Here is a 20710-nt window from a genome sequence, read left to right as displayed (position 1 = left end):
CACCATATCTGTTGAATGCCTGAAGATATTTTCTTTAAACTTAGTGTATACATGTATTACCCAATTAAGATTCTCTGGTGAAAGTTTGGGTCATGAGGTCAAAGGTCAAAGGTCAAAAGGTCAAGTAAAAATATTAAAACTTCTTTTTTTTTTCCGTACCTTGGAAAATTGTTCAAGGTATCTTCATGGAACATAGTATATACATGTACTGACTAGAAGTGATTATCTAGAGAATGTAGGGTTCATGGGGTCAAAGGTCAGGGGTCAAAGGTCAAGTGCAACACTTCAAAATTTTACTTTTTCCCTCATATTTATGCAATGCCAGCAGGGGTATTTTTTTTTACACTTGGTGTATGCATGTGTAACCTAATAGAAATTCTCTGGAAAGTTTTTTTTTTTCTTCTTTTTTTGCCTCAAAGGTCAAAAGGTCAAAGATCAAGTGAAAGTGCTGAACTAACTTTTTCCTCCATATCTCGGAAGTGGCTCAGGTTATCTTGAAACTTAGTGAATATTATGCATGTTCTACCTGAAAGTGATTATCTTATGAATTTTAGGGTCAAGGGCCAGATGAAAATGGTAACAATTTACTATTCGATTCAGAAATTGCACTTTTTCTCCACACCTGTACCTTGAAAATTACTCAATGCCTAAATGTATGAATGGGTCAAAGTCAAGTTAAAGTCCTTAAATCCCTAGATACATGCTCTCCTATTCATCCAATTAAACCTACATGTAGGTCAAGGAAGGTGAACATTCAACACATTTGTGACAAACTTGTCATTTCAATATTTTGCCAATTTTGTGAAAATGTAATCACACATTGCCCACATGTATGTCCACATGGCGGAGGCATACCAGTCGCCAAAGCGACATTTCTAGTTTTTTTTTTTTTTTTTTTTTTTTTTTTTTTGGGGGGGGGGGGCTTTTTTCTCATCCCACTTAATATCTTCTTGATGCTTCAACCAATGCATTTTTTTGCACTTATCTTTCGTCTTATATTGACATCTATACATGCATAACTTTTCCCTTTCTCTGTACAGTCACATCCCTGTTGTGGGTACTGTAGTTGTTTCGTTGTCGCGTAATCCAATTTGATCATATTTTGTTGGTCCAGATGTTGTGTCATTGTCATATTCCAACCAAACACTCACAAATCTTCCCCAATCCATATTGCAACCCATTAGAGGCTGGCTGCACACATGTATCTATATTTAAAAAAAAAACCAGTGCATTACTCTGATCAGCCGCATTCCCATTCTGCGTACATATGATATTGGAATTGTCAAGCAGCTGAGCTAGGTTTCGTGCAAAGGGGCCTCGTAAATAATTCAGTCATGAGAAGGCATTTAGGGATGTGCTCTGACAGTGTCGTATGCATGTTTCATGCACTGCAGAGGAAGTCCGGTGTCGAGACATGTTGGATTTTTGTTTCCATCTGTTCATCTGCTTGTCTCTGCTTTTGCCTTGTCTTTAACAACTTTTTTTTCCCTTTAAAATCTTTTCTTAAACAACTTTTTTTTCCTTTAAAATCTTTTCTTTAACAACTTTTTTTCCCTTAAAAATCTTTTCTTAAACAACTTTTTTTTTCCTTTAAAATCTTTTCTTTCCTTTAAAATTTTTTTTCCTTTAAAATCTTTTCTTTAACAACTTTTTTTTCCTTTAAAATCTTTTCTTAAACAACTTTTTTTCCTTTAAAATCTTTTCTTTAACAACTTTTTTCCTTTAAAATCTTTTCTTTAACAACTTTTTTTCCTTTAAAATCTTTTCTTTAACAACTTTCTTTTCCTTTAAAATCTTTTCTTTAACAACTTTTTATTCCTTTAAAATTTTTTCTTTAACAACTTTTTTTTTCCTTTAAAATCTTTTCTTTAACAACTTTTTTTCCTTTAAAGTCTTTTCTTTAACAACTTTTTTCCTTTAAAATCTTTTCTTTAACAACTTTCTTTTCCTTTAAAATCTTTTCTTAAACAACTTTTTTCCTTTAAAATCTTTTCTTTAACAACTTTTTTTCCTTTAAAGTCTTTTCTTTAACAACTTTTTTCCTTTAAAATCTTTTCTTTAACAACTTTCTTTTCCTTTAAAATCTTTTCTTTAACAACTTTTTTTCCTTTAAAATTTTTTCTTAAACAACTTTTTTTTCCTTTAAAATCTTTTCTTTCCTTTAAAATTTTTTTCCTTTAAACTTTTTTTCCTTTAAAATCTTTTCTTTAACAACTTTTTTCCTTTAAAATCTTTTCTTTAACAACTTTTTTTTCCTTTAAAATCTTTTCTTAAACAACTTTTTTTCCTTTAAAATCTTTTCTTTAACAACTTTTTTTCCTTTAAAGTCTTTTCTTTAACAACTTTTTTCCTTTAAAATCTTTTCTTAAACAACTTTTTTTCCTTTAAAATCTTTTCTTTAACAACTTTTTTTCCTTTAAAATCTTTTCTTTAACAACTTTTTTTCCTTTAAAATCTTTTCTTTAACAACTTTCTTTTCCTTTAAATCTTTTCTTTAACAACTTTTTATTCCTTTAAAATTTTTTCTTTAACAACTTTTTTTTCCTTTAAAATCTTTTCTTTAACAACTTTTTTTCCTTTAAAGTCTTTTCTTTAACAACTTTTTTCCTTTAAAATCTTTTCTTTAACAACTTTCTTTTCCTTTAAAATCTTTTCTTTAACAACTTTTTTTTCCTTTAAAATTTTTTCTTTAACAACTTTTTTTTTTCCTTTAAAATTTTTTCTTTAACAACTTTATTTTCCTTTAAAATCTTTGTCTTTTTGGCACTCTTCCATCTCCAGATTTCTCTTCCTCTCTTGGCTCTATTTTTTTGCATTTTTCCTCCATTTCTTCTTCTTCTCTTTGTCTCTGTTTTTCCCCCATCAACCCCAATATGTTGCCTCCTCTCTGTCTCCAGTTCAAAGGCACAATTTACCATTTGTCAGATGAAACAAAAACCCAGCTATAGTGCTTTAAAATATGTCTAAAATGTGAGTCAGGGATAGAAACAACCATTGTAGAAATTTGAATCAGTATAATCGATGTTAAATATTGTAGTAAACATACAAAATGTGAACAATAGTTACAATAAAAATGTTTCTAGACTAAACCGTCTACAGTTATGGTTTATTGAGAAAAATAGTGATATCTCCTTATATTCTAGGCGCTATTAATAAATTTTCATATTGTGAGATGTTTTGGGGGCACTGTGGCATAGTGGATAAGACTCCCGACTCCCGATCGGAGGACCCGAGTTCGAATCCTGCCCAGTGCTTACGTCCTTGGACAAGATGTTTTTACCCACTGTGTCCCTCTCGACCCAGGTGTATAAATGGGTACCTGGCAACGCCAGGGTAATAATAATAGCAGGGTCCTCTGGTAGAGCAGTGGCAACACTGAAGAGATTACCCTGGGTAAATAAGACCTTATCATTATTCTTCTTCTTATTATTATTTCTGATACAACAGACCTAAACATATGCATCAAAAGTTATATCTCGAGCATTTTTTTAAATCACTGTTCCCTATGGTAGATAGTACCTTTAACCAACCGCACCCCAATGTGTCTCCATCTTCCTTGTCTGCTTGTACAACACTTATCACTGGCACTGGTCCGACGATCCCAGACCGGTAAAAGTCAGTGTCAGGCCAGTAACTTTTCATCAATTGTCAAATTTACTGGTCCAGCGTGACCAGTAAAAAAAATTTGATAACATTGTCAGGGCCATTCATAAAAACGATGAGGACCAGGAATTTTTTTTTTATCGCAACTGGTTGACAAATTGCCAGACATTGAAGTACACAAGCACTAAATCAATCAGTGTTAATCAACTCAACACATTGATTTCATGAATTTGAAGGACCAATGAATTTTAGGTTCGTACCAGTAAAAAATTGAAAAATTAATGGGTACTTACTGGTCTGACGGGGACAGGTGGGACCAGTAGAAAAAAAAAATGGTTAATGAGCAGCCCTGGCTTGTGTAAGATATCTTCTAGTCTTTCTTCTTCTTCTGTGCTGAATGTGGTTTTTAATGGTCATTTCCTCCCTTTCCCCCTTACATTAAAAAAACAAAAACAAACAAACAAACAAACACCCTCGGGCCAGTAACTTTTCAGCAATTGTCAAATTTACTGGTCCAATATGACCTGTAAAAAAAAATAGATAACATTGTCAGGGCCAGTCAAAAGAATGATCAGGAACAGGGAATTTTTTTTGTTGTAGAGATATTGTGCTTCAGGAAAAGAAAAAGCACACCCTGAGCAGACCATCTGTTTGGTATTCCTGTGTGCTATCTGTTAATCTATTGCACTTCCTAGGCCTAAACCTTGGTAGTGAAGCCATGAAATCTACCACCAATTTATTCCTCATGGATCTATTTGACTCCTGTATTCCATTAATTCTAATCACTATTATAAAACTGAAGCCAGAGCAAGGAGAGAGAGAGAAAAAAGTGTTTGTGGAAACTTTAGTAGAGTATGTGTGTATCAAGGCCTCATAGATTTTTAGTAGCACTCAACATGATGTGATAAAAACTTTTTAGCACCGTTACATTTCATGAAGCTACCTCCCTCTTGTAGAATTTCATCTTCTTTTTCTGTGTAAGATATCTTCTAGTCTTTCTTCTTCTCTGCTGATTGTGGTTTTTAATGGTCATTCCTTTCCCATCCCTCCCTCCCGCCTTCCCAGGCCTGCGCCTTGGACCCGCTGTTGGACGACTCGGTCAGCTTCGCCAAGAAGCTGCGCTCGATAGGCCGGCCTGTCTTCCTGGAGGTCATCGACCACCTCCCCCACGGGTTCCTCAACTTCTCCACGGTCGGCAAGGAGTGCAAGGAGGCCTCCATGGTCTGCGTACGCCACATCATGCACGTGCTCTACGGTTTCCACGACGACGAGTTTGAGACGTTGGGAGAATGACGCAGTTTGTCTCTTCGTCTTTTTTGTTTTTGTGCACAGAGCTGGTTGCCACAAATACCAAACACTCATCGCTGTTTGCCGGTTCCATTCTATAATCCATTGGACAAAAAGAGTGTGCGCGTGAAGAGTTCTTCTTCTTAGCTCCCTTTTGATTCTTCTGTCATAAGTATGCCACCCCATGAGAGCAAGAAAGGCAATAAATCCTTCCCTGGAAAATTTAAAGATGAAAAGACAAAAATATGATATTAAAAAAGAATGCTCCTCTTCTTGACGATGAAAGTGTGTCCCCACTCAGCTGCCCAATGATACAGATTAAGCTTCGTTCCGACATGAGAAAAATCTCTGTACATCACGGCTGTTCTCCCTTTGAATGTACTTCCGTCTAGTGTGGAGTGATCATCAAAATGCAAATTAACGACCCGCGGGATGTACCAAGGGGCCAATTTAACCCCCGCATCTTGCAAATCGGGGCATTTGCCTCCATCGCCATATTTATGCATATTTTATCTGCCGCAGCCACTGTAGGTGTCGTGTGTGGGTGGATGCGAGAGCCCCATACCCAGCTTAGGAATGGCTGGCAATTTACTTGTGCTCTTTCTTAAAGTAGTCTTTAGGGGGAGAAGGGAACAGTAAATTCAAAAACAAAAATGCCCAAAGCAACTGCCCAGGGGATGCTGAGGAATAGACGATGTCAGCCAATTTGCAGAATTAAATTTTGAAACAGGCCGTCAAAGAACGTTAGAGATGGACACATTTTTTGGCTGTCACAGTCTTTTATAGTGCCCTGAAGTTTTAGGTCCAGTACACTTTGGTTTGTAATGGACTGAATCTGTGCATACATCAATGTTTATGCATGGGACACTGGTTTACAGGTTGGAAGCTGATTTTGAATAATGCTGTGGAGCCTGCGGTATTTCCCAGGGCCAAGATATTTGGTAACGCCCGACCAGGCAACCCCATTCATCATCTTAGAGGATTGCCGAGCAGTTCATGTAGTGCCGGACAAGTTTGAATGGGATTGCCTTGATAGGTGTATTTCTGTTGTCATTGGATAACACTGCATCTGAAATCCTCATGGAAGACTGGATGGACTTCAAGTAGGACCACACACTGTCATCAAATAATTGTTTTAGATTGCACAGGAAAACTGTGCATATTTGCTGCTTATCTGGAATGAATACTTTCTTCTTCTTTTTTTTAATGAATTATTTTTAATAGCAAAATGCCTGTATGGTCTAGAGAAATAGCGGCGTTTTGGTTAAAGAAGCAAAAACAAGTTTATTTATTTCTGGTTGAATGACAGGACTGTTTCTGGAGTACAGCATGAAGTAGTGCTTACTAAAGATGTGATTTTTTCCCTGCTCGATGCTCGTGGAATGGGGGACAAAACAAAGAACTTGGTTGCCAAAGGAATTTTCCAGAAAGTGTTTGACTTCTTTATCTTCCACATGGAATTTTGATTTTTAAGGACTGTTAATCTACTGTAGTGACACTTCTACATTTGACAGGAATATCTATATTTTCTTCATTTCTTTAAATTATCTTTTTTCATCTATTCATTTTTTATTATTCTTTCCAGGAAAGAGGAAATATATCAAAGATTTGTGCCTAAATACTTCTGGTATTAAAAGGGGTTTAGTTGTACTTCAAAATATTTCATCCATTGGAAACTGAAGGGATGTTGAGTGATGTGATTAAGCCTATGTCATGCTTTCATCTTTGAAAATATTCTCAATGCCTTACTATGATTGTCATTGTGTATGCAGAAATTTTTGTTTGTCGTTTTTGAAGCATAGATGAATGTAGATATGATTTCATTTTTTTAAATTCATTTGAGATATATAGATATATATAATATATGAATTCTGATGTTCTTGTTTGTATAATTTGCTTTTCTTTACATAAGAATAATATGTGGTTACTGCTACTGCCTGTATGTGTACATTTTGGTCCAATCATTTGCCTATTTTGCTATAATATATTTCTGACAGATTGTGAACCCACTCATGGATCATCCCTGTATTGTATATTTGCACTCGTGAAATGCAGAGAATTAGCTAGCAGATGATGTATTCGATGTATAGCAATCTATCGACAAAATATCGTAATGAATTGAAATGTCTTTATGTATCAGAATGTCAGAGAGAGAGACAGAGAGAAATGAAAAAAACCTGTGGTATTTTTGCTCGTATTCTAAATATGAGGAAAGAAATATGATATTTTGGTGTATGATTTATGCAAATTTGAAAGCAGGTTTCTGCAGTCATTTGCAGCTAGGGTGCTAGAGTTATGTCCTAAGGTTATTAGTCTCTGTTGTTGTTTTTTCCTTGTGCTTATCCATATGATTTTTTGTTGTTGTGTACAATGGATCAGACAAATTAAAAACAAAATTTTTATTATTAGCATTTTTTTTTTGGGGGGGGGGTGGAGATGGAACGTTTGTTTTTTTTTTTTTCATTTTATTTCACACTTTTTCAATCTGACATAGTAAGGGTTTTCTCTCTCCCTGTAAATCTAAGATCCATTCTTGTCATACCGTATCAATACCTTTGAAGTTTCCCGTGTAGACAGAACCGCAGAGTAATGGTAATTACATTAATACAGAAAACATCAATTAAGACCCTGAACCAATGATGTGTAGAAATTTTTATAGTGACCTCAGGCAATAACCCTTTTGGTGCCAGGGACTTTAGACAGTGTGTACAATGCTATGGGGTTTTCTGTGTCAATCACCACTCAAAGCACCCAAAGGCTTAATGCACGTCAGGTGCCGCACACGCCTCCGCACGCTGTAAGTGATCAAAAAGTGGATGACAAATATTTGCTCTCCAGCTATCCCCCATATTGAAATGGGTAATTAGTCTGAACAAAAGAAGGGAGCTAGCTGTGAACGACGTTTTCTCTTTAGTGCACGGCATACTGAAACTGCCAGTTTTTAATGAGTGAATACAGTTATGTTTCAATTACGCACCAAGCTTAACATGCAAGCTGACATACCTGTGCAACTCTGGGGTTTGAGAAAATTTTTCGTGTACAAAATCTATACATGATCTCATACGAGAGTTAATTCGGGCAGCATGGTGAGTTAGGGTCTCAAGTCCTTGTAATCCTCAGCTTAGAAGCAGAAGGGAATTACATGTACTCCAGTGTCTGTGTACAGCATTAATGCCTTTCTTGTTCTCAGTCAACAGCTGAGCAGTCGCGGGCCTTAATGGTGTTGGAGTGATGCTGAATGTTGTGGGTACAAAATGTATACACAATCTCATTGAGAGTTAAGTTTGATAGCGTGACAGTGTGGGTCACAAGTCCTTTTAAATCCTTGGCTTAAAAGCAGAAGGGTGTTAGTGTACTGATTCCATGTTCTCAGTCAACAACTATGCCATCAGAGAACACAGTGATGTTGACCACACACACATGTGTGTGTCCGTTTGTGTTTGGAGTCTGTGTATTCTGTGTTTGCAATATCCACAATGTGTGTATCGTATATGCTAATATATAGCTCATATCTAGCTCATCGACAGGTCGCACCGCTAATTATCTATTTATGACTCGATTATTTATTTATGACTCCCACTGAATGCAAGCTTGTATCCTCTCTCTCACATTCATGTACTGTGAAAGTGGACATTTGTGCGGTACCGAAATTTTTTAGCACATTTCGCGTGACGTGCGACTAGCATGAAAATGAAAGCACATGAATATCTTTGCTTGCTTTGTGTAATACCTGTTCAGATTTTTCATTTCGCAGAATTAAAAGCATACGAAATTCACTATTCCTGGCCAGGGATGAAAAATTACTGATGCGAAAGTTCCACTTATACAGTACAGACGTACACTGATTGTATGCATTATTGATTTTGCAATATTCAATTACTCTGTGGAACTTGTTATTATAATGATGGTTTTACTTATTGATTCTGTTTAATAATTATCATATATATATATTTTTTTCTTTTTATTTGGAAGGCACGTGTGCACTAGTAACACTACATGCCAATAATTCTATTTATATACAACACTTACACCATATTGTGAGTTCCCATTGGTCTTTCGTTGTGTAAAGCGCTGTCAGATCTCTCTCTTGATAGCAATCAGGAGGTATTTTTGCCGTTTCCATGGAGACAAAAGTTTCACCGAGTTGTATTTTCATCTTTGTCGTTGCTCAGAACCTCTGTACGCCAAGATTCTGAGTGCTGTTATGATCTTTGTATTTAGTAAGAGTTGATTTCAAGATTTAAGCTTATAATAATTTTGCACAGCTCTAGCTATTTCTGAGGTTTGTTTTCAGGGGGCTATGCTGCCATACTCTTTATTATTATGATGTCTTGCTTTGCATTGTTTTGTCATTGATGTGGAAAAACTGATGCTTGTACTCTCATTCTGGGGTTGAATTATTCTCTGGATTATTACCGTCAAAAGAAACTCTAGAACCTATAGCGTTGTAGCCACGATACCACAGCATTGCAAGTTAGCTCATGGAGAAAATCGAAAAAGGAAAAGCAGTCAACAAATGGAGAAAATTCATCGGCAAGAACGTCATGAGAAGACAAACTTGAAGTATATGGAATGTTAGTAAGCAAGCTGTGCAAGTCACTCCATGGAAATTCTCAACATGCAACATGAGCATTTTTAATTAGAACAAAAAAATAGAAAGAAGAAGAAAGACAAAAGAGAAGAAGAAGAAAATAAAGAGAGAAAGAAAAGGAAAAAAAGAAATGAAGAGTTTGTTAACTGGAGGCTGAGAAAGAAAAGCTGTGCCAGTAAAGTACTCACCAGACAATGAGAATGAAATGCCTTGCCCAGAAGGGCACAGCTGTTGTTGTTGCTGCTACTGCTGCTGCCAAGGGATTTGAACCAGGGACCTTGGGAATGAGATACCAGAGAGAGTCTTAACCACTGAACTCCAATGGCTGCAACTACAGAGCCAACATGCTAGGTACATGCATCTTGCAGTCATCCTTCAATTCTAGTCGCTTTTTTTTTCTTTTCTAACGAATGGCGACACATTGCACACTGAAGATTCACTTAGAAATTTGTACAATCAAGATATTTGTGAAGGCGGAAGTAGCCCCCTCCCCACCCCTGTGCCCTCCTCCCCCCCCCTCCAAAAAAAAAATCCATAATAGTGTAATCATACTACCACATTCTTTCCTTCTCTATAACAACCTTCAGCCTGTGACCCCCAAAAATGCAACATTTTGGATCCAGCATGCACTGTGCAGACACACAGCAAAATTGGTGACTGACTCCATAGATAAAACAAAACACGCAAAACAAAAATGGGTATGAACACACAAATTGCACGCAAATTCACATGTTCCTTATGTCTGACGGCCAATCAAAAGCACTTAGGCAAAAAAAAAAAGCACACACACAAAAAAACACAGATTATGATAACCCCGTAATAATTTGTAATAACAGTGGCTACCATGGCAACCAAGAGTACAGGATTGCAGGTATCTTAAATTGTTAATGAAGTCTTTTATTGCAGATAATTGGTGATATTTATGTAGAGCAAGGAAGTAAAGCACTTAGACAGAAATTTTATTGGGGAGAGGATAATTATTTCATCTTAGAATGTGTGTGCAGTGCTCACAGAGATGTCGTCTGTTTTCCCATAAATCAACGTTTATATTTCAATGTGTCCGCACAGCCCCTGCCCTCGACTCCGCCCTGCCATAATTAGTGGTATAGTCTTTGATTTGATAAATTGATGCTCAAAGCCCGGTAGCACAAACCTTTGCCATCAATTTATAATTATGGCAATCAAACCGCAATCGTTGAACCTGTCGTAGCTGTTTATTCTAGAGGGTTTTGTTTCGAGGGCATGATGGATTTGTGTGGCTGTTTCGAAAGCTTAATAAGGGGAATTGATCTTCCATGTATCAAGTCACTTGACATATGAAATAAACTAAGAAAACAGTCTAAATGAATTATTTTATTGCCTGTAAAATGTGAATAATATAATGATAATTATCAAAATAATGATGACAATAATTAATTACTACTACTACTATCTGTTCTTCTAGTGATAATAATAATGATAATAGAAATAATGATAATAGTAATACTAGTAGTAATAATGATAATAATGATGATAATTATGATTTATCATAATCATAATTTCATTGTTATGATTATATGAATACACACACATAGGTAGGCTATATTGTGCAAAGCACTCTCCTCGTCTATAACTAAAATAATGATAACAATCATAAGCCTAGGATAATTTTAATAAATCGCTGGAAATATCACTGTGCATTACATGCAGCATGACACCGTCAAAACAAATAGTTCGTCTGTTTTGCAAAATAGTGCAGTACTACTGAGTAGACATGTAAGAATCGTCTGTTAACCAACATGAAAGATAGAATGTTTGCAGCATTGCTAGAAAGGAAGTGGAATAAGTCATATCCAGTCTGAAATGTTACCAGTTTTGTGTGACGGAAGAATGGATGAAAGTCACTTGAATCCTCTTCGTACGTTTGAAATTTTATGCGGGCTTCTTCTGAGCTTGACAAACAGACAACATAATGAACTGCAGAAGTCAATTTGCATGGATTTACTGAGTCTTTGTCTTAATCTGTTGCGAGGAAAGTAAACCCATTTCGGCACTGCCGCCGAGTCGGGAGTGATTATCCTAGAATTTGACAACCGCTTCATGAGCAGCCCACAGAAATCTTCACTCTCAACAACCACAGGCACAGAGGGACAGATTAGCAAGTATGTAACCGAGCTTGTCATACCTAATTGACGTCTCTCGGTTATCGCCGTAGCAAAGATGATATCTGGTATTCCTGGGAGCTTTATTACCCTGCTTTGCTATCACAACCAGACAAAAGAGAAGAAAAAAAGGGGGAGAAATCCTTGTGAATAGGAAATTCAACTGATGAAAATGTCTTCTTTCTCTCTCTCTGTCGCTCTCTGTCACAAGAAAAAGGGGACAAAAAAGCAACTAAACAGAACATCAGTCGCTTAGAGGGAATGCCTAAGCCATGCAAGTAATCTTTCTGTCACGTTCTGCCTAAGGGATACAATAACATGAGTACTTTTTGACTTCTTTTCGTTATTTTTTTTTTTTTGACCTTTCACCTTTATTGATCTTGAACATTTAAAAAAAAAAATCTTATTCAATCAATTAATGGTTTGCTAAGTCGGTTTCTTTGTTCATACAGCCATAATGTCGTCTTTGCCTCGTAAGACACTTACATGTATTTGTCTTTTCTTTTATTCTGTAAATACAGAAATACAAAAGTGAACATTTCTGGTGATTTAGTTTAAAGGAATTAACTCTTTTTGCAAAGGAAGAATGTATTAGAATTTCATTCTGTCATACATTTACTCACAGATTTGTGGAGAAAAATGAGGAATTAAAAAAAGAATGATTGACATTTTCAGGGTATTAAAGAACAATAGAACACCTGTCCCTATTGTGACATCACAGTGCTGTGGCCAGCCTGCTAAGTCTTGTTTTTGTTTTTGCTTTGGTGTTCTAGATGCAGGGGAGGAGAGAGAGGGGGCTTCTGCAAGTTCATAGCATCTTGACTGTCCTGGCAAATTTACATCCTTATTTTTTTTTTTTTTTGGTAACACCGGTATTCGTGTATCTTCTTTTTTGCTGTCATTTGCGGAGTGCCTGACTGTGTGATTAACCCATTGACGAAGAGCAGATTTTGTAATACCACACGTTTCCCATAGACACCTGCCTGAGTATACTCGGGACCAGTCTTCAACGGGTTAAATGGGAAAACAAACAAATCGTTGAATGGCCTCCATGCCTTGCAATGTTTCCCTGTTGCCACTTGCGTTCAATTCCCCCAGTGTCTAATCAACTCGAACAATGGCCGCCTGCCGAGCTTTGTGGCTTGGTCATTGGCCTCACGCTGATATAAGGACTTTCAGTTGCATCTGGGTGATTGGAATTTGTCTGGTGTAGACGAGTAATTTATTCTCCTGTTTGATTTGTTTTTGTTTCCAACAAAGTCTTCGTCTGAGGCACCTAATGAGTAACGGGGACTGTGATGACCTGAGAAGATAACAAGCTCTAGCGGTTGGTTCTCCTTCTTCGGATTGGCATTGACGGATATTTTAAAGCACATTCATGGTCGCGGGAAGCTATACCAAGAAGCCATTAGCTAAAGTGGATTGGGGGAGGGGGGATTCAATGAAGGTACATGTAGCATGGGGGATATATAGATAGATAGATGAAATATAGATTTAAAAAATTGATGAATATATACAGATAGGTAGAGAAATAGATAAATAGAGAGAGACAGAAGGAGATACAGAGAGAGAAGAGAATAGCTGCTTGATGTTTGGGAACACATGGCTTCTACTTTGATACTTGGGTATCGCCAGATGGTTGCCATGGCAATGGGGAGAGCTCTTTTCATTGCGTGTGTTCGGTCTCTACAGAGGATTACCAGCCGGGGCTAGAACTAATGAATAGGATTAATCTGTAACTCGGCGTTTGGATGTCGACAACGTTCAAGCTCTCATTTTATTCATTTTTTAAAAATGTTTTACCCACAGAAAGTCTTTTTTTGTCTCCTGTTTTTACTGATTTTTCCCACTTTTATTTTATATATGTGTGTGTGTGTGTGTGTGTAGGGGTTGGGGGTGCGGGTAGGGCTTGGGTTGAGACTGATAGGCTTAGGGGTTCTGGTTCTGTCACACGTATGGGCATCATTCATGTCGTTGCACACAGCTTTGCTCCTTCGTGTACACCTGGAACCACCATATTCCACCAGCAGATGACAAAACAAAAATAACACATTTGAACGCATGGTTTGCAGTTGCCATGGCAACCCAGTGAGATGATGATGATGCATGTGTGTGTGTGATCACTAGGAATGATGTCACCATGGCAGTGCTTTTGATTGTAACTGGTAGCTAGCGTGATTTTTCTTTGTCCCCTTTTCATCAAAGCATACGATGGGGAAAAAACTGCGTGGAATTCTGTTCTTACGACACCAATAGTTCACTTTTAAGGAATTCCTATGTAATTTGACTCATCATTTTGTGATTCATCTCATCACATTCCCTCGTTCTGCTTCTTAATTTTTTTTTTTCCCTTGGGGAATGGGAGATTTATCTTCTTTTTTAGAACAGGTCTAAATCATCCATGCTCTTTGAACTGGAACTAGGGTGGAATTTAGGGAGTGCCATACAATGTACAGTCTGTGAAAATCATTGATGTGACTGGTACATTGCTCTTTTTCTAAACCAGTTTTGATACTTTGGAAAATTATTTGATGTCATTAGATGTGTATTTCTGTGTTTTGTTTTCTAAGAAACAAAAAATAGATAAACGCCTGAGTTATTTGATGCATATTGCTGTTTGATCTTTGGCAGTAGATGTGCAACATCAATGATAATTTTTTTTTTCCAAGTGCAAAAACTATTTTGTGGTATAGATGAATGCTGTGATGTGAAGGGAAAATGGCAACTGAAGATTGATATGAATAAATGATCTGTTAATGTGCTTTCTGTTTGTGGGGAATCTTTTTTGTATATTTCGGGTCTGTTTTGAGAGAATGTTTATATCGCTTTGCTTCAGATGCCTTAGTAAAAAAAAAGAAATGGATCTGTGGATATTTATATTGTGTCTTCTCGGGTTCGGAAAGAAAGAAATCTTGCAATACATGTCAGCTGCTTTATTTCTTCTTTCTTTTTTTTTTTTTTGATTGCTGTGTTTTATTCTGTTTATTTGATTGTTGCTGGTTCTTTTTAATTCCAAGAATCCCGCAATTGTTTGACTTTTACCATTGCAATGTGTACATTTTATAAAGATTTTGAAATTGGGAATCATGTTGGGTAATGTCTGCATCCACAACTGGAGGGTACAGGATAAAACTTCTGATTATGTAGGCCTGGAGAGAGTACTCATCTTGAATATCTGAAATGGTTTGATGTACAAATGTAGATGGGTTTTTCAAGGCAGTGGCATGTATCGTAAGCAAGAAATTGGGCATGATCTTCTTTGCATACAGGAGAACAGTTGCTCTTTTCATTCTAGTATTTAAGGTGTGTAGGATTTGTGGGGGAAAAAAAAACACACTGGGGTGCCTTTTTTGCTGCTTTAAGTCGGTAGGGGAGGGGGAGGGGGTATGTACGCATATCTGTAAAGTGAGATTGTCTGTGGGGTTCGCAGAATGCGAGTGTAGCAAGAAGAATATACATTATGTCTGCTCACGCGCTGGTTTTCACCCACCCAGAACTGGAGGATCCTGCATTCAAGGTAGCAAAGAGATTAATTCAGAAAGTGAAGATATTGCAGTGATCTGCAAATTTGTAATTCACCTGCATGTGCTTCAAGCCCCAAATTGTGTGGGATATACTACCCAAAGTATAGAATTTCTCACAGAAGGGTAGTCAAATTTCATTGATATGTTTCTTATGAACAGTAGATGCAGGCGTTTCTGAAAGTCGTACTGAATTGTTGTACAATGAAAATATGCAATGTTGTTGGTATTCACTTAATAGTCTTGTTGACTGGTATGTTTGCCGTAAGCTCAAATTGTACGTAAATTATCATAGGGAAGGATGTGTGGCATCATAGCTTGATAATATTTCATAATTGCAGAAGCCGTATAATGGTTACTGCATCTTCATTGGGATTAATATTTTTGTCATGTGCAAAAGAAGAACGAAATGCACAAAATATTGAGCGGTGATTGGTGATATTTTTGTTTATTTTTTATTCCAACTGTGTGTTCTGTTTGTTTGAATGAAAGATATTAAAAAGAAACCTACCTTGAAGATATTGATGCCTTACTTTAGAATACGTGTACATTCATTTAGTTTTTCTCGCTTAGATAGCAGTGATGATGAGAAGAGTTAAGACTATGGAAGACAACATTTGATGTTGGAGTGTAGAAAGGTACACATTGTCTTCTGCACACTGTATTGTGGTGCCAATCTACGGTTGTAATATTGCGTTCATTCTTCCACTATGTACTTGTACAGTTACACCTTATTACGTCGTCGATCCCAAACTACGGCAAGGGGTCAGACGTGCGCAAATAAGTATTTCAGCGAGAGTTCACTTCGTGCTCAAGACGGCTCCCCGTTTAAAGGAGAGTGGAATGAAATGTACAGAACAGGAGGAAGTCTTGCGAAAATCAGACACACGCACACACATCCACACGAACGAAAAAGTTGTAAAATATTAATTTTCAGTTGAAAGTTTGTAAATGTGCTGTTTGCATCAGTGCGATATGCAATTAGGTGGTGATGTCATTGCCTTCCAACTCTCCTATTGGTGCATTTGAAATCAAGAATTTTTTTGCTCAGTAAGTGAACAACAACCCCTGCTCCATGAAATGAAACAGCGGAGCTATTGACAACTTTGCAATCATTTTGCTATCACGTAAGGGAAGTGGTGCAGTATTTATTTTTCACGAGGGAAAAATTTAAATGAAGATTTGTTGAGGGACAGTGGGAGATACTTTAGGGAATGACCTCATCACTTATCCTCATCTAATTTGCATATGTGTTTATGATGGCTATCGCCGTTTTGCAAAAAAAAAAAAATTGGGGAGGCTTTTTCAGAGTGGACTCTTGTCTGATTTTGAAGAAACTTCTACCGTTCTGATCAATTCTGCTATATCTATGAAGGTCAGCTTGAGCACGGAGAGAAGTTTCGCTTAATCAACTGCTTCTGTGAATTGTAACATAGCGTTCTGCCCCGTCTATTCCACGGTGGTTTGTGTGAATTGTACATACAGAAGTGAGGAGAATTTATCTATGCGTGGAGGTGGCATAAGCCGTGTATCGTTGTATCGCAAATCAATAGTGTGGTCTGTTCTCTGAAAGTTTGCGAGTTTCATGGCAGAATGTGATATTTTTGTACACAGAAGAAATAACAATACTTAATGGGTAATAAATGATTCGTGGAAATTTGACTACAAAGTTGTTTTTCGTGCCTTATGTGTGCATGTGTAGGATTTGCGTGTAACCATATCTGGTTGTGTGTTATGTGTGTATGTGTTTTTTTTTTAGTGTGTGTGTGTATGTGTGTGTGTGTGTGTGTGTGAGAGAGAGAGAGAGAGAGAGAGAGAGATTCATGATTCATGATCACGCTATGCTGATATACTAGTTCCTAGCAAACAAACTGTAAAATTCTATAGAAACTTTCACAGGATTTATTTCTAGTGCTGCACAAATTTTGGTGAACTTCACTTGTGAATTAATAGATCAGCAGTTGCGATCTTAACAAATTTAATTTGTAGGGGGAGACTAATTGAAGAAACTCACACCTGAACTTCTCTGTGTTGATAATTGCATTGATGGTCACTTATTTGTGCATAATTCATAATCCCTGAAATATTCAATGGTCCATTTTTGTGAGAGTTCAGTGAAAGGTGAAGGTCAAGAAAATTTCTGAGCCACAAAATACTAATCAACACTTCAAGATTTCAGTTGGTGCTGAATGTGTTTATCACCAAACATTTTTGCCACTAAAGAAATGAAAATGATAGGAGAAAACAAGTGGGAAAAAGGTGGGCTTGTAGGTCAATTTTTCTGTGATAATCTATACAGTATAGCAATCCAGCCCTAAAACAAGTACACCCACCACACACTCACACACACATACTGCTTCATTAGATCTAAAAGAACATTGCAGCCTTGATGTAGTCAATATATAGGCCTACCACTGTGATTTTTGTACAGCAGAATAGAGATATTGAAATTACAAGACAATTTTGATTTCCCCATCAGTATGCAAAATTGTTTTTTACTATTTACTAGCTATTGTCTACTAAGTACAGTCAAACCTGTCTCAGCGACCACCTGCTGTATACAACCACAAACATCAATTCCCTCCAAGAGAAAGAGCATGATAAAGTACCTGTCTATAGCGACCACCTGTCTATAACAGCCATTTTTTTTTTTTTGTATCCCTTGGCTGGCCGCTATATATCTATTTTTAGATAGATATGATGAAGATATGAATATTCATCTCTCCTCTCTCTATCTAAGAAACATAATATACGTGAAAAGCAATTGTATAAGGATGCAGAAGGAAGAGAATACTTCAAGTAATGCTTTCAACCAACAAGTTCAGAGTTCATGTGAATGGACCTTCCCTCTTTTTTTTTTTTTTTGTCGAGTTGTATAACAAGAAGTCAGAAAGGGGAAAGGATCAGCTGATGAAGCCACAAGAATCACAAGGCATGTTGTGACGAGAATACATCTCAATTTGGTCACGATGATAATGATGGCCATGAACAGCATTTATATATTACCATTTATCAGAAAAGGAACTATGAAAGGTGCCAGGCTCCCACAATATACCACACATTTCCCCCTTTTTAACTTCCTGATTAACTCATTTATGTGCTATCATCCCTACAGCTGCTTGCAGTTAGTAGATTAGTTAGCACATATTGCTGAAGTTGGCAGACATTTTTTCCACAGTTTTTCAAATGACATGCAAAAGGTTGTGAATTTTTGTGCCCCACATTTTTCATCAAGGACGCCCACTCGCATCTTCCCACAATTATCTCGGGCAGCAAATATTCTTCCCCCCGAGTCAACATTCGGAGTGTTCTTTTTATCCCACTCGATCATGGCGTGTCCTCATTACATTTCACTTTAAAGTCTCACATATTCCATTCAACCCATTTGGAGCTGAAGTTGAAAAAGCGGCAGACAACCTTGCCAAGGTTTAGGAGATATCTGCGGAGTAATCCACCACTACCGGGGGAGATTATGTGAATATTTTTGTCTCCTCAAATAATTCAAACTTGGGACACAGTGACATTTGAGGACTTAGTGACTGTATCTTGACTTTTCGGCGAAATTGCCATGCAGATCGTAACCCTGGAGAGAGCACGCACACAATAATTGGGACTTGTATGTCAAGTACGGATCATCTAGGCCCATCTTAGATTTCACAGAAATCTCCGTTTGATCCTGTATCCCTCATTAAAGCCAGTGTCATTCCATTCTGCGTTTATATTTAACAGCACTTCCTGAAAAAGCCCTTATTGTCACTGTAAAATATGATAAATTTCCTTTGCAGTTCAAGTAGAACAGTGAAAGTTGCATCACAAAGCGGACTAAAAATTTGAAAAAAAAGTATAGAGATTGAAGGTAATTTTGTACTTTCCTTGAAATAGTGTTACTGGCTAATACCTCATATCCAAATAACAGAAGGGGGAAAAAAAAGAAGCTATGGGGCTTTGAATGTCAGTTTGTAGTTTCCTTGAAAAAGTGATACTGGTCAATACTACATACCCAAATTGTACATTGAAAAAAAAAAATTGATTCCTTGAATAAAAAAATGTATACATTGTAGTAGTCTTTGATTTCATTTTTTTTTTTCTGAAAGTGATTTTGGTCTATATAGGTTATACAAATTGATGTCATCGCCTCACATCTCTCCCACTTTTTTCATACATAACATCTCAGATCCTTTGTCAAGTACAGCTTCTTCCTCTTTACCAAGTCGAGGGTAAACTGTTTGCAATGCTAGATTACTTTAATGCCAGGAAGGTAATTTGAGGGCAGAGTTGCGCGAGGCTATGACTGTTATCACCTCACAGAATTGCATTGTCATGGCAACCAGTACCACTTGCTTCACATAAAAGCACATCAAAATTGCAAATTCTCAAGCTTTCACATTCATCACTGGACTCTAAACGAAACCTTGTCTTTTGATTCTCTCACTGTACCTTCACATTAAAGACTGCCTTATATTATTATTATTTTTTTTTTTTTTGTATTTGGGCTTTATCTTCATGTTACTCATATTTTTCACATTTCACACTAGGGTGAATTCTAACACCCATGAAAATATCTTCACAATTTTCTCTGAACATTTTGAATGGGTTGACAATCATGAAACAAGAATTGAAGAACCCGAGAATATGTTTTTGAATTGCTCAATGTGAAAAAGTTTTCATGCAAAAATGTGGACGTTTACATTACCCTGCTATCATTCTATCCTGGAATTTAATCTCCATACACACATACTCAATTTGTCTAAATCTATGCCAAACTCTGCAAAAAAAATTTCTGCAGCTTTTATTGAGTAAAGGTTGGCACTACAAAAAGAAAATCTCCAAGCATTCAAGGGTTAAACTTCATCCATTTCACTCTCAACAAACCAAGGTTCATACTCACAAGGTTCATACTCTTTGTTTCATCTCACTCACTTGTCCAAAAAGAAAAACGAAACCCAAACATATGTATAATAAAGAGATAGATAGATAGATAGATAGATAAACAGATAGATAGATAGATAGATAAATAGATAGATAGATAGGTAGGTAGGTAGATACAGTATGTAGATAGGTAGATAGACAGACAAATAGATAGATATAGATAAATAAATAGAAAGAAATATAGGTAGGTAGATAGATAGATAGATAGATAGATAGATAGACAGATAAACAGATAGATAGATAGCTAGATAGATAAATAGATAGGTAGGTAGGTAGGTAGATACAGTAGATAGATAGGTAGATAGACAGACAAATAGATAGATATAGATAAATAAATAGAAAGAAATATAGGTAGGTAGATAGATAGGTAGATAGATAGATAGATAGGTAAACAGATAGATAGATATATAGATAGATAGATAAACAGATAGATAGATAGATAGATAGATAGATAGATAGATAGATAGATAGGTAGGTAGATACAGTAGATAGATAGGTAGATAGACAGACATATAGATAGATATAGATAAATAAATAGAAAGAAATATAGGTAGGTAGATAGATAGGTAGATAGATAGATAGATAGGTAAACAGATAGATAGATATATAGATAGATAGATAAACAGATAGATAGATAG

At 36.5% G+C, this 20710-nt stretch overlaps 1 protein-coding gene across 1 annotated transcript in view; it reads left to right on the top strand.

The window, feature by feature from the left end:
- The window catches only part of LOC139736391 (hormone-sensitive lipase-like), a gene marked incomplete at its 5' end in the record, with an annotated part of 48382 nt that extends 43434 nt beyond the window's left edge, over positions 1–4948 (top strand). The window contains one exon of the mRNA XM_071647146.1: positions 4669–4948. Within this exon, the coding sequence (XP_071503247.1) occupies positions 4669–4896 (228 nt within the window). The remainder of the gene's footprint in view (positions 1–4668) is intronic.
- Between the last annotated feature and the right edge of the window lie 15762 nt (positions 4949–20710).

The sequence above is a fragment of the Diadema antillarum genome, unplaced genomic scaffold (assembly GCF_040938485.1).
Source record: "Diadema antillarum isolate AM-2024a unplaced genomic scaffold, OU_Dant_1.0 seq00000643_RagTag, whole genome shotgun sequence".
Taxonomy (NCBI): domain Eukaryota; kingdom Metazoa; phylum Echinodermata; class Echinoidea; order Diadematoida; family Diadematidae; genus Diadema; species Diadema antillarum.
The sequence above is the reverse complement of the archived record's forward strand: the minus strand, read 5'-3'. Positions and strand labels throughout refer to the sequence as shown.